This window comes from Seriola aureovittata, chromosome 2 (genome assembly GCF_021018895.1).
Source record: "Seriola aureovittata isolate HTS-2021-v1 ecotype China chromosome 2, ASM2101889v1, whole genome shotgun sequence".
In the NCBI taxonomy this organism is placed as follows: Eukaryota; Metazoa; Chordata; class Actinopteri; order Carangiformes; family Carangidae; genus Seriola; species Seriola aureovittata.
The window spans coordinates 22,835,129-22,849,117 of record NC_079365.1 but is presented as its reverse complement, the minus strand read 5'-3'; the positions used below and the strand labels follow the sequence as shown (position 1 = coordinate 22,849,117).

At 38.5% G+C, this 13,989-nt stretch overlaps 1 protein-coding gene across 3 annotated transcripts in view; it reads right to left on the bottom strand.

Moving 5' to 3' along the window:
- arhgef10la (Rho guanine nucleotide exchange factor (GEF) 10-like a) overlaps positions 1 to 13,989 on the bottom strand; it is a 96,209-nt gene that overhangs the window by 78,054 nt on the left and 4,166 nt on the right. For all 3 annotated transcript variants that reach the window (XM_056394816.1, XM_056394825.1, XM_056394833.1), the window contains exons 2-4: positions 10,564 to 10,842; positions 8,393 to 8,420; positions 1,448 to 1,590 (exon numbers count right to left, since the gene is read on the bottom strand). In XM_056394816.1, the coding sequence (XP_056250791.1) occupies positions 1,448 to 1,590; positions 8,393 to 8,420; positions 10,564 to 10,837 (445 nt within the window). In that variant the 5' untranslated portion in view covers positions 10,838 to 10,842. The remainder of the gene's footprint in view (positions 1 to 1,447; positions 1,591 to 8,392; positions 8,421 to 10,563; positions 10,843 to 13,989) is intronic.

Sequence of the window (13,989 nt, the reverse complement as noted above, 5' to 3'; positions counted from 1 at the left end):
TTTTTTTATATCTCGCTCACTTTCCTTCACTGCATTCAGAAAGGATTCAGAACAGAGAAGAAAACAACTGGATTTGGGCTATCAGCCTGACTATCAGCATATCTGCAAAGTGACAGGGCCTCTTGGGAACATGGCTTGTTATTTCAAACATGGTTAACCAGAAGTTCCCCGCTGTGTTTTCTTACTTTATTTAACTTTTCTTTACAGCAGCACAATGACACTCCAATAAACTCACTCGTAGGTCACACTGACACCGCAGGCAGTCACAAAAATACACTGCCATTATGAATATGTCCTAGTTGTTGCAAATGGGAAAGAAAAAATACATAGTGAGGCATGTGGAAATCAATGTTAGATAATCACATCACAATGTGCCATGACCACAATTAAGAAGTGAAGGGACATTGCTGCTTTTACAAACAGGAAATACTTCATTATTCATAATGATCCTTATGAAGTACATTTGGTTAAACTGAAACACAGTCCGTTTACAAAAAAAGCTAGTTTGTGCTCCACAGCAAAGTTTATACAAATGCTAAATATTTCAGTCTGGTGTTTGGAAAAAAGGATCACACATGAAAACACAAATGTAGCACTGTAATAGATTTCCCATTAAGATCAACGCAAAAGTAATTTATCTTAAGTTAGCAGCTTTTTCCACTTTCTGCATCATAATTTTAGATATCTGGAAGAGCGGTTTAATATAGTTTTATTATTCAGTTTAAATATACTGTACAAGTTCAAAATGACAGGAGAGGCTGTGTGTGAAAGTACATCAGAAGACTGGGACATAAAAAATGTCATGCAGCATTGCAGGGCTCCTTTACATCTCTCATTTCTGAGCCACCTTCAAATAACGGCAGCACTGCTGACTGAGTCGAAATCCAAAAGCAATTTTCCCTCATGGAAATGGTTCTCTATTGATCCTCATCCTGAATTAATTGGATTCATGTCATGTCTGTGTAGAAATCAAATCATGGCAGAGAATGTGTGTGCACAAGCCAGTGTGTACTGTGTCGGTATGTGTGTGTGAATAGAGTGTGTACATGCGTGTGTGTTTGTGCAAATTCATGTGTCCATACATATGTGTATATGGCCTCTTCCACCGTGGAAATCAATGAGCCATAAGATGGCTGTAGGTCTGTAATACACTGTTCTTGTCACCTTTGATCAAGGTCAAGAGATGCAATGCGCAGTGCTAACAAAATACTGGTGCACAATTTATTTTGTCAGTGTCATTATGGTGTGGTCCACTACTGTTTACGCAACTCTGGAGGCCCAGTTGGTTTTTTATCAGACCTGCTCGCAGTGTGAACACTTTAATACAGAGGTAGAATGAGCCTGAATCCCAAGGCAAGCTTGGGTTTAATCTTTCAGGTCTGAAATTGAACCCTTGATCTACAATATAAGGTAAATCACTCCTTGTCAATATAATTTAGTTCTGTACCTTCAGAGATGTCCCTCGAGCCGGTGCTTTCCTTGACGTTTTTTTTGCTGTGGTCTCCTGCATCAGCCGGCGCCACAGGAAGCCCCCGGAGCTCCTCTCCCTCACAAGGAGCTGAGGTACTGGGCTCGTCTGCTGCTGAAGCCCTGGAAGGTACCCAAACATTAGCACAGTTAAACTAACACTGAGTGCTGTGTGCCTCATTACGAGTTAATTTCAGCAAAAGGAAGGGGAGGCAGAGTGGCTAGAGGTGGGGGCCGAAATACTTCTTCGTTATCCAAACATGCAAACGCACACTCCCTAAGGTCTGACGGAACACATATTGCTGCTGTCAAACTATTGTGATGTTTTTGAGGGAACTTTTTTGGAACACTAGTTTTCCATACTGGCAGATGTGCATTTTTTCCTCCTCCAAGGACTTTTCTCTCCGTGTTTGTCTGTTTATTGGATAGTTAGCAGATATATGTCAAAACCCAATTAAAATATTTCAGTGAAATTTGTTGGAAAGTGAGGATATGGGCCAAGGAACAAGTGATTAGTTTTTGGTGCCAATTTGATCCATGTACAAAGTATAATTCACCTAAGATAAATCATCTTGTATACTGGATGATGCGCTCTTTTGGATGCTTTTCCTTGCACCACTTTTTCAGTGACATAATTGCAAATGCATAAAGATACTATATACTGCACTTACTTAAATGGAAATGATGTGGCACATAAAGTCCATGACTGTCTACCATAATGTGTATTTTGATGCAATCATGCATTGAGAAAGAGATTAAACATTTCAACATTTCATTTTTTCCATTCACCAAATTATAAATTCAAAGGATTGTTCAACTTTGGTGGAGGTATGGGCTCTATGAGTGCTTCGTTTAATTTTTGTGTGTAGGTTTTGCAGGATCTTTGGTAATGAAACTTCCCCACCCACACAGGCCTTTTAGTGAAACTGCAAATAGCAAATTATTCAGAATTACAAAGTGGATTCTTTTAGGTTATTATTTGTGACAACAATTTCTGCTACTTTATCCATTATGTTGTTTTAATATCTCAGCTGTATGTGACGTTAGTTGTGCTGATATACTTATTCAGAACAACTATTGCAAAGCCATTTGAAAAAAAAAAAGAAATATATATATATATATATATATATATATATATATATATATATATATAAAATCACACATCCTGCTTGTTGCTTGAGTTACCTAACTTACCCCTGAGCACTGTCAAATCATTATCTGTCATGCCTGAGGCTTACTATAATCACCACTGCCTTTTTGAACGAGAAAATGACCTGAACCAGCTACTAAAGCAGCCTCTGACATCACAGGGGAAAATATTGTTGACATAGCTATCGCATGGCCTGTGTTTATGCTGCCAGATAGGGATTGTCCTCCCCCACATAACTGATAATATGACATATCCACCGTGTAGGAGAGTCCCACTTACACTAATTAAATCTGTCCCTCTGCTAAACACCACAGCAACAAACCAGTAGCAGCAGCCAGTCAGAATGATGGGCAACTCGCAGACAAACATGACACGCCAGGAGGATAATGTGAATAAAATGCCATCATTTTGAACTGCTGGAGAGGCAGCCTTTCAGACACTTACTTTACATTAAAGTAGGAATAGAAGACGACTATCTGTATTCAACTATCTTGCAAAACATTATCTTTGCTTGTATGGTACAGCACCAAGTGAGCTGTGTATTATGAGCCAGAAAGAAAGGAAAGCATGCCTGGAGCAGACAAGGATAAAAAAAAACAACAGTGGGCAGTCTGTAGCATTTGTGGTGCCACACACAGAATACTGATAGGTAAGACTCAGCACATAATAATTTACACTGTGTTTGTCAGAAATATATATGCATTTCTTCATTCACTTTATTATTCTTTGTTCATACTAGATATTTCTGAAAACCTCAATCAGGAAAGTAGCTCATTATCATTACAATCTCATCTAAAATTGAAGAATTAAAAAAGTTATATGTACACATAACAATGTATGTAAATATAATTTTATGATTCAGCTATTTATAAATCTGGTCCTAATTCTGGTTGTGTTTGCGCTATGCTCTCCCTGTTTTGCAATAAATGCTCACTACATATCTAGAAGTAGATATAATACTCTGCCAACATGTCATATTACAGCTACTGATAGTAGCGATTTGGTTTTGCAGTGGTGTCAAGCTGCAAAAGACTGCCAAGTATTACTCTGCGGCATTCTCTATGATGCCGGATGATTCATCTCAATCTAAGGAACAAAAATGATCTGCACCCACGTGAAAACAAAATAAAGAGCTATTTGTCAACACATTTCTTACAATAAACTGATCTTTTGTCATTAAAATTGCTTGCGTGCAAAAAGAGTGGAACCAGAACAATAGCTACACAGCTTGTCCGCCTCACTGTATGCATTCATGTCAGGTGTGAGTGATTTGAGCGGTGTAGCTATCGATCCAAGCATATCTTTGCACATCCCTTCACAACTTATCTATGCCTATAAGCCCTGGTGAGTCATATAGCTCAAGGAGAGAGGCAGGAATCATTTTTCAATGCAAATGACACAGCCTGGGGCAAAGCACAGCCTAAAGTAGAAGCTGCCTGAATGCAAATCTCACACCGTTTCCATCCCCTTCAGCTACTGTGCCAGGGCAGTACTGCATGCCACCTGTTTTGCCCCGTCGTCTCTCCCGGGCATAGCTGTTCTTTATAACTGCGCAAGCATTGTGCTGAGCATATTAATGGTTCTTAGATTGTCCTCAGGTAATCAGACTCCCCCACAGACAACTGCCCACTCCTCACATTAAACCACAACGCACCCAGTGATACTGCATAAAGTTGTTCTATACATGACAGACTCTAATTTGATAGTACTCAAAGTATTTGGTCCATGGCTTCTCATCATATTTTTATACATGTTTGCTTTTAATGCTTTTACAGTATCAACGTTTTTTCTTTTGCTTTCACAGCACATCCAACTGAGACAAGCGCAAGAAGGTGAGAGATCAAAAAGAAAAAAAGAAAAAAAAGAAAAAAATCGGCTGTTAAAAATAAATGTGTTCTGTAAGCTGCATTAGATGAGTTTCTTCGCAAGGTCAAATCTATAAAGTTCTGCAAAGCAGTAAAAGGGTAAAAAGGTGAAGGCAAAGAAAGAAACTGTTGAACAATTGAGGTAAAGTTATACTCTCCCAGGTTAGAGATCTGTGCAAATAAAACAGATACATGCTACGTTGTCATGGTATCTCTTGTGTTAATCTCTTCCTTGCTGAGGTTCCACACAACGTGTTTAATGAAAACTATCTGTCAAGGGGTGAAAAGTGAAGTCAGGAGTAAATGTTGGCATCAAACACTGAAGCGTGTACAAAACTCACAGGAGAGGAATGCTGCCTTAAGCCTAATAGCTGTAACAAGCTGATGTGCTGTCACTGCAGTGTTAAGAAAAACCCATATTTCTGCAATAACAATCGCAAAGTAATTTAGGCAATATAATTCTAAAACTGCTGACAGATGTGGTGGATGTGCTGACAGTCCTAACACCTTGATGATGGAAAGTGCTATTGATAGCTCTTCTTTAAAAAGGCAAACTATTGACTAAACCAAAGTGGAAATGTGTACTCAGCAGAAATCTCCTTGCATGAGAAATTGCCAAGACCTCACTGTGACTCCATCACACACACACACACACACAAACACACACAAGCACACACAAGCACACACATATGCAGTCATTCATGCACACACTATGCACACAGCAGAAACATATACGCACACATACACACACGCTCACACCTGTGCACAAATGCAGGCCCCCTCTTTTCAACACAGGAAAGCCCACAGGAACTCAACCCCTGAAGTCAACTATCAGTAGAGGTTTCTGAGCACACTTCCTAGACACACAGGTGGGGGGCTTCACCAAAATCAGGGCCCTTGCATGGCTTCATCATGCAGCCAGAGAGGCTGACGGATGATTCTGATAAGAACCCACGAGAGTTTGCAAATATTTTTTCTGGTTTGTTATAGCTTAGATTATTACAACAAATCACATCAAGTAAAAAAACAAAAAACAAAAACAAAAGTATGTTAAGGTTAGTATACTATATTATAATTTTGTATTACAGTCTCTGAATTACTTTAATATGTTTACCATTATCTGGTGTTTTAAGCCACTCAAAACAGATGGTAATGTGTATACCCTGTATGGAAGTGGTATAAGCAAGAAACTACTCTAATAGCATATTTCAGTGTTTATTTCATTTTGTTGTAAACTGACTGAAAAGATCCTGATTGTTTGAGCCAATAAATTGGATGGCTACCCTCCTTACAGAGAGGAGCAGGCAAAAAGACAGTTGCCTTGGAGGAATCAATAAACTATCACCTTATCCTTAACTGTGCTGAGACCTTGGAGCAAACTGTCTTCTTGATTGCATAAAAGATGCAGACTGACTACTCAGCCAGAAATGTGTATTGAGACTACAGTTCATTTCACAATAACAATGATAAAGCCTTTGCATAGCAATTGGATTTTAATGTTTCCATATGTGGATAAAGGAACTCTCATTCTTTAAATCCACAAATATATTTTTTATGTTTCATCCAAAGCACAAAAAATAAAATTACCCCCAATGGCATAAAACCATGCAGTTTGTTTCAGTTTTATGTGGCAAGGTTTTGAGAAATCCACCAAGTGTCAGTTGTGCTGGCTGATTAAACCTCAGGTTGAAGTTTTAGAGAGAACTATGTGAGGTCACCAGACTCCATGTACTAATAAGAATTATAAAAGTGTAATTTGTCCCACCTTAACCCATGTAGCAAAGCTAACAGGCACGGTCATACATGCCCACACAGTCTTGCAGGTCTTATCAGCCAAACTAATTGAAATGAACCTGAGTGCGGGTTCTTTAACTTGAGCCGCCACCCAAATACGATGAAGATTAATTGATTTTTATTTGTGCCACTCAAATCACTAAAAATGACCAAAAACTCAACAGAAACACATATTTCAAGAAACACTGTAAATTCAGGAGTGGTCAGTTCCTGTCATGTAAGTCATAAACAGGTAAAATTCCCTTCTTCACAGTGGGAAAACACACTTTTAGGAATTTAGGAATTAGGACTGAACGATATGCAAAAAAGATCATATCGCGATTATTTTGGCAGATAATGTGACTGTGATATCAGTCACGATTTCAGTTGGATTGCTCATTATCACTGATATAAAAAATCAAAATGATGATTTTGTGATTTTTGCTGAGGTCTGTACCAAACAAGTATGTTCCTTTACATCTGGAGAATATGATTTGTAGGCCGGGGCATCTCTGCAGTACCATAACGCATCATTTATGGAATGTCGTGACACATTTTACCTTTATCAACAAAAAAAAAAATTGCACTTATTATTGCACTTGGCCATAATACAATATTTCGATTAATTAGTCAGCCCTATTAGGAATCATAGTGGCTTAATCCGAATGAATCTGATAACACGTCATTGACAGATGTGCAATTTAAATTTTATTAATTGTTTTGGGTCCTCTGATACGACTAGTGACACTGCTAGATTTGTTATGTTTTTATTGACAGCAAATTTGTAGGTCTGCAGTGTGAAGTTCTTTTTACTCTTGCATGACATTTTTGTGAATGAAGCTTTCCCACAAATGAAGCAGAACAGGCAGCCTTATATTGCAATGTTAGGGAGCGATGATTATGCTAATGATGATCAAATCTCACAAATGCACACCTCCTCATTAACAGGTTCATCAGTCTGAAACAAGCAGTTTATGACTTGTGCAGTTAAGGGAAATTGGTAATTCCAATTTTGGAACACTTGTATAAACAAGCCTCATCGACAAAAGGTAAGAGAATTTTAGGACAAGAATACCAAAATGTTCTTGCATGAGACCCAATGTCCCAGTTGATAATCCTCACACACCTCACTGTCAACAGTTTACATTTGGACCATTTCACCCGTAGATAATAGTTCCAAAGGCATTTTTTCAAGGCAAACATTTTTACACGCCACAACAGGAAACGCATAGGTGCAATTAATATCATTGATTACCACTGCACTTGAGTTAAGTGTCGCAGTTGAAATTTCCAGGTTTGGAGATTCTGGCTCACTGGAATGGTTTATTGGGTCACTTCATTTAATTAAAGGGGCTATTTGTAAGTTTTATCTGCCACCAAATGCGCTTTGTTTGTGGTACAAGAGGTTATAATACAACCTCCGAGCTTCACTACATGTTCAGGGCAGACTATAGTGAGTCGCTATTGGAACGTGACTAGACAATCAGATAGCACTGGGGCTAACTGGTTAGCTTGCTAACTTCAGTAGAAGAAAAGAAGTGATAGAAACAAGAGTCAACATTGCCGTTGCTTTCCACTGCTGGAGACAGTGGAAATGGAAGTGGAAGTAATTTCCATTTCCCTCCACTGTATTGGGGTGGCAACAGAAATCTTAGAGATGGACACTTGGAACTTAAGCAGAGAAAACTAATTGTATTTGCATGGCTACATACCACTGGGGTTACTTGGAAAAATATATCCATTTGTGATTTGAGTGAACTGACTTCATTCATCTGAACACTGCATAATGGAGTATAAACAAGGCTCATCTTATCATACTGTATGCATCATCATGAATTAGGCAACCCTGTGATTTCCCTCTAGAAATGTAACAGCAACATCACTTTATACTTGACATTACCACCTCTAACTGTGGGCGGGACACGCCATCTGTCATATAAATGTTGTACAAATAGATGCAGCGTAACATCACAGTATCGTATACCCACTGTGGTGTGTTTGGATGGAGTGTAAGCATGACATTATCTCAGACATAATGACATGACACTGATGTAGTGTGGTGTGGTGTTGAGTTTACTTTCTCCACCGCCCTTTAGTAATTTTCCCCACACTGTGATAGGAATCAGAGGCAACTTACCAGCTGGGTGACTCAGTAACTGGAACATCTGTCAAAATGAAGAAAACAGCAACCATGAAAAACTATTCCAAAGAAAAAGGAAGCACATATTTGAAAAAAAAAAGAAAAATAACAACTTTGTCAGATTTTTTTTTAAACTATTTGAAAAGCTGTGAGCTTATGTTGTGACATTTACTCTCTTTTACTTCTTGTATGCCGTAGAACTTTTCAAAATCTAAAAAGTTAACTACCAAAAACTCAATCACACTTGCTTACAAAAGGAAAGATACCTGCTTGTTAAGATGATGAATACAACTGCTGAGCAAGTGTTAGTGAGTCTGAGATAATTAAGCAGACAGTGTAGGTAGGTAGTCACAAATGAAAACCGATTTTCTATGGTGGTACTGTGATGTCAAAGCATAGGTAGGTGCTGTTAAACAAATATCATGATCGATTTCCTTTGGATCCACCATGTAAACTCATGTCATCTGGTGAGGGAGGGAATCAGCTGCTCTCAGCCCTCAATTACATAATAGACCTCCACTACAGTCTATTATCAACGCCCAGAATTCCCCTACGCATCTCCACAGCCCACTTAACGGATTACCACACACACACTTGGTAAAAAAGCTTTTTAATTAAGCACTAATCACTACACTTTGTCCAAAAGGACTTGTCCAAGACCTAAATCTCCCTCTTTATCTGGGATTGTAATTACCAGGACCTGTTTGGCAACATTAGGCAGGTAGTAAATATACCATACTTACATCTGCATAATATCCAGTTAAGGGGAGAGTTAACTCTGGTTATGAAAAACTGATCAGATTACAATAAGTAAATTAGAAATATCAAATTCACATTTTACAACCAGCTTGCCATAGACAGGTTTTTGTACAGTGATGAAGAAGGTAGTGGTTCAGTGTTCAGAAAGATGACAGTGTACAAGTTCAGAGGATGGAGCGTGTTCATTTTGGTTACAGCGTAGCAACTCGAACCACAAGCCTGTATCAAAGTAATTTCATTCAGTTTCCCAGTATCTGATATTCCCCAGTTTGCCAGATGAGGAGAGGACAATTTTCCACCTTTGTGGACAGTACAGCTGTATTCTATTCAACTGGTACTTTTTTCAATTATATATTACTTTATACATCTACTTCACTACATTTTAGACATATGTATTGATTCTGCCTACATTTAAGCTTATTGTAGCTAGTAGAGGTGGAGCCACTAACTTTAAGCCCCTGCATGCCCACAGTCCCCCCCACACAGGTGTTTTCACTTAGTGTGTTAATTAAGGCCCCCCATCTAATGTTACAATATACTTAGTTACATTTATTTGTCACTATATAAACATTTGAATCCAAAAAATTTTATCAGCTTACTAAATATGACTCTTTGCCAATATGATTCATTACACAACAACAACAAAAAAAAGTTTAGAGTACAGATAGTTTCTTCTCTACTAGCTACAACATTCAAATATTGCTTACGGGTAATGCATAAATATTTATAGTCCAATATTAACAAAACACAATTTAATAACACAACACTCTAAATAAGGATATACATAATGACGTGTTTGATGGTGTATAGCTACATCTGTCCAGTTAGCCGGTTCCAGACTTACAGCTTAGCTTGGTGCCAACTAAAGCTGGCTGTGAAAGATATCAGTAGTTTACCTCCAAACTGATGGCTGGTTGTTTCCACAAACTGTTAGTGTCTGCAGCTGTTAAATACAGAGCAGACGAGTGGGTGTGCTAGTTTTGAAGATGTTAAAAGGCAGCTTTCGCAGAGCTACCGTTAAGACGAATAACGGAAGGTAGCGAGTAATGTTGAGGGACTTTACGGAAGCCGTCGAGGTGTGGAGGGGGAGTAAACCTATTTCAGTTTTTTTTTGTTTTTGTTTTTTGAGAGCCCTTTCCACTTTCAATATCTTGATATTTTAAAATGTTAAAATACTAAAACTGTTAGCTTATTAGTGCAGCTAATTTTCCATTAATAACTGCACAAATATTTAAAGATATGTACCACCATTTAAACATTAACATTATTTTCAGTAAGGGATGAGTAATTGACGCGAAGTATATACTAAATGTTTTAAATTGCACCCTATGGTATTGGTATACTTATGTACTGAGACATTAAAGTGATTTTTTTTTTTTTAAAAAGTAGTATTCCTGAAAATGTGTTACCTGCAGTAGAAATTGATTCTACATCCTTGGTGGGAATGCCCTCCTGTCCGGCAGGTGGTGAGGTTTTGGGAAGCTGTGTACTGTCTCTCTGTGCTGTCTCACTGTCTTCCTTTTTTGACGCCTGGACAGAGCTGACACAGGCCGAGCTGATCCCTTTACTGTCCGGAAGTTTCTCCTCGTCCGTGCTGTCCTCAAACACGAACTCTTCCCCTTGCTCCTCGTCTTCCTCCTCTTCATCTTCCTTTGGTGGTTGCTGAGATATTGCAGTCGACATAATTCCTGAAAAAGTGACACAATTTTGTTCACCCATTTGAGTTAAAAGTGACACCTATGGTGAAAAAATATGTATACCACATAATCAAAACAAGATTTTTGTATTGAAAAAGATAAGGCACCTTAAAGATCTGAGTGACAGAATGCTACAATATTAGAAATATTGAACAATGAAAATAATGAAGTTTTGCATCCCTTAAAATATTTTTCTACTACAAATCTAAAGTTCACCACTCTTTTCTCCTGCGTTTAATGTGAACCCAGGAGATATTGCTTGAATTATACTGTGACATTAAGACTGTTTAACCTCCACCACTCATCTGGATGAAGGCAGAAATGTAAATGGACTGCAGGAGAGGAATGTTGTCTGGTCTTTATAAACATAGCAAAGCTGCTTAGCAAAACAGTAACATGTAAAATAAGATAAATATCAGTGTTGTACTTAACAACACTGACCTGAAATGAACTCCTCACCCCACACTGTGTTCACAGCAAAACATTAGACTGAAACTCTCCCACCTCTTTAAGAAGTGTTTTATTGAGAGTGGATAAAAATACCCTAAGTTGAACAACTTTTTTCAGTTTGACATAAATGAACTAAACAACTCCACATTTCAGGTGCACAGAGAGAGACGCTCCCAGCACTATAAACATGACATATGGCTGTTGGAAAGACTGTTAGTTAAATCAAAGAGTCTGAGGAGGCTTAGTGGCAGATTAATTAAGATATCCACACACCCACTAATGAAAACATGTGCCCTCAATTACGTGAGAGGCTAATTTCATCTTGTCTTATCAACGAAAAAACAGGTATAACAGCAGCCTAGATGTTTTAGGAATTCATTTGAAAAACAATCAAAATATATCAATACAGTCATACATTAATTGCAAACACATGACATGTTTTACAACAAACGAGCATGTAAATTGCCAGCTGTAACCATGGAAGTTAGATTTGTTGTTAGTATATTTTCAAAATAAAATGGAAATTTTCCATGACACACACACACATACCATGAAGGTATTAAATTGCAGTAATTGTTTCATTATTTTTACAAAGTGGGGATTTTCTATGACACACAGGCTGACTGTTTCTGTACATGTTAGTATTAGCACTCCTGCACCCGGCATCTGCTTTGCATTTTGATTGGCACTGAACTCCTTCCAGCGCTGGAACACTGTTGGGCCTGATAGGATAGTTTGTCAGGCTCCTTCTGGAAAATAATAGCATGGAGCAGAGGCGGCTGAGCAGGCTGCCTGTGCGGGAAAACATCCCTGGAACATGCTGCTTGTGGATTGTAAAATTAATTGTCAGCACTTATTATTTAACCTGGATACAAGGGCTGTCATGATGTCAGTTACGTCTCTCATTATCTTTTACTACTGCTTTCTGACATCTCAGTCTGGACATGATGTTTGTTTGCATTGATGTTCAGGAGCAGTGATGGCTTTGAATCCTGAATTACCACCGTTTGTGTTTAAGAAGTCTTTAAACTATATAGGAGTTTTATAAAGAAAACAGCGCTAGCTTCTTAAGAAATTTCTTTTCTGTTTTGTTTACAAGTACAATATGCTGCCTTTGGACCCAGTTACCTCCCCTTTGCCACAAACACAGTTTCTCCAGTCATCCCACTCATTGGTCAAATCAACAATGACTCTTTTGTGGAGGGAAAACTTCTGCTCAGCCTCAGAAAGCATTGTTTCTACATTTCGTCACTGCAGCACTGATTAGCTCACAGGTCATCTGGACCATGGTTTTGCTCTCTATGGTATAGCTCATACAAACTCAGTGTGGAGTATAGCAGCATCCTCTTTTGAATGAATTTTTAAAAACATAAGGTATAAGGTTTAATTGAAATTAATGCCACTATCCTTCCACAGATGGAAGCCATGCTTGTGATGATGGTATTGATATTTTCACATTGTTACAAATCAAGACAGCTGGTGCCTTGTCTAAAAGTTCACTTTGTTAATACTAATCCAAAATCTGGAACCCAAAAGTTTTTCACTTCCTCAGAATCCAAAATGACAGGTATTCTGAACAAATGTCTTTGAGGGAAGGCGTTTGGACAAGCCATCAAACAGACTCCATCTTGGAAAAATAAAGAGCCCCGGGAGTGGTGCTGTGTGAAAGCTATTCTTGAGGGGAAAATAAGATACATCACAGAATAAAGATGAAACCAACTCCTACACACCCTGTCCCTGACCTACATAGAGCTCTCAAAACTCCACTGCTGTGTACCAAATGTGGTAATGAGTCTGTCGAATGTGTACAGAGGAAAGTGAGGTATGAGTGCCCTTGCCTTGGTGATCCGAGGCAAACCAGGTCGCACATTTGCAGTGTACATCCTAACTGGAAACATCAAACGTTATATTGTAGCTTGTTTTAAATGTAGTAGTTCTTGGATTTGCATATTTAGTGGTGTTTTTACATATTTATATTTGCTCCGTCATTTTCTATCAATTCAAATTGTGCAGTCTTTGATTACTCAGTCGGATCTTGTGGGTACTTGGCATCCGATTTATGTTGCATGATTCCATCTCAGCTCCCTATTGTACTTTTATTTATTTCACAAATGCAGTAAGGATGTGTAATCTGCTTTAAAGAACAAAATTAAATTACAGGGTTTAAAAACAGAATGATCAAAAAAAAAAAAAGAAAAAGGGTTTCCTAAACCAGTAACTGTATCCAAAGCTTTCAGTCAGGATTTTGCAAATCTGCTGGGCTGCATATTTAGTTCTAGCCAATGATTTACAGAGAGCTATGTTTGACCAACTACAGACAAACCTCACAGCCATTGGTCAGTAGCAGTCGGGTATATCAATAGACAACGGTAGAGAACAGCAGCTGGGGATGACTGAATAAACAGCACTGAAAAATCTTAACAGAAAGCCACTGAGAGAACCCCCACTTTAGGGTTTTCCTTAACAGAAAATGGCACACAAACACTCCACAGACAATGAGAGAGCAGTGGACCATTGACAACAACAAACAGTGCCAGGCAGAGATGATTCTGCTCCTGGCGCTTGTTCCTTCTTCAGCTTCCCCGAGGACTTCCTATCGAGAGATGCGAATGTGACTCGGCCAATTTAGGAACTGCAAACAGCTCCTTGAGAACAGACGGAATATGTCTTTCTTTGGCTGTCAAAAGG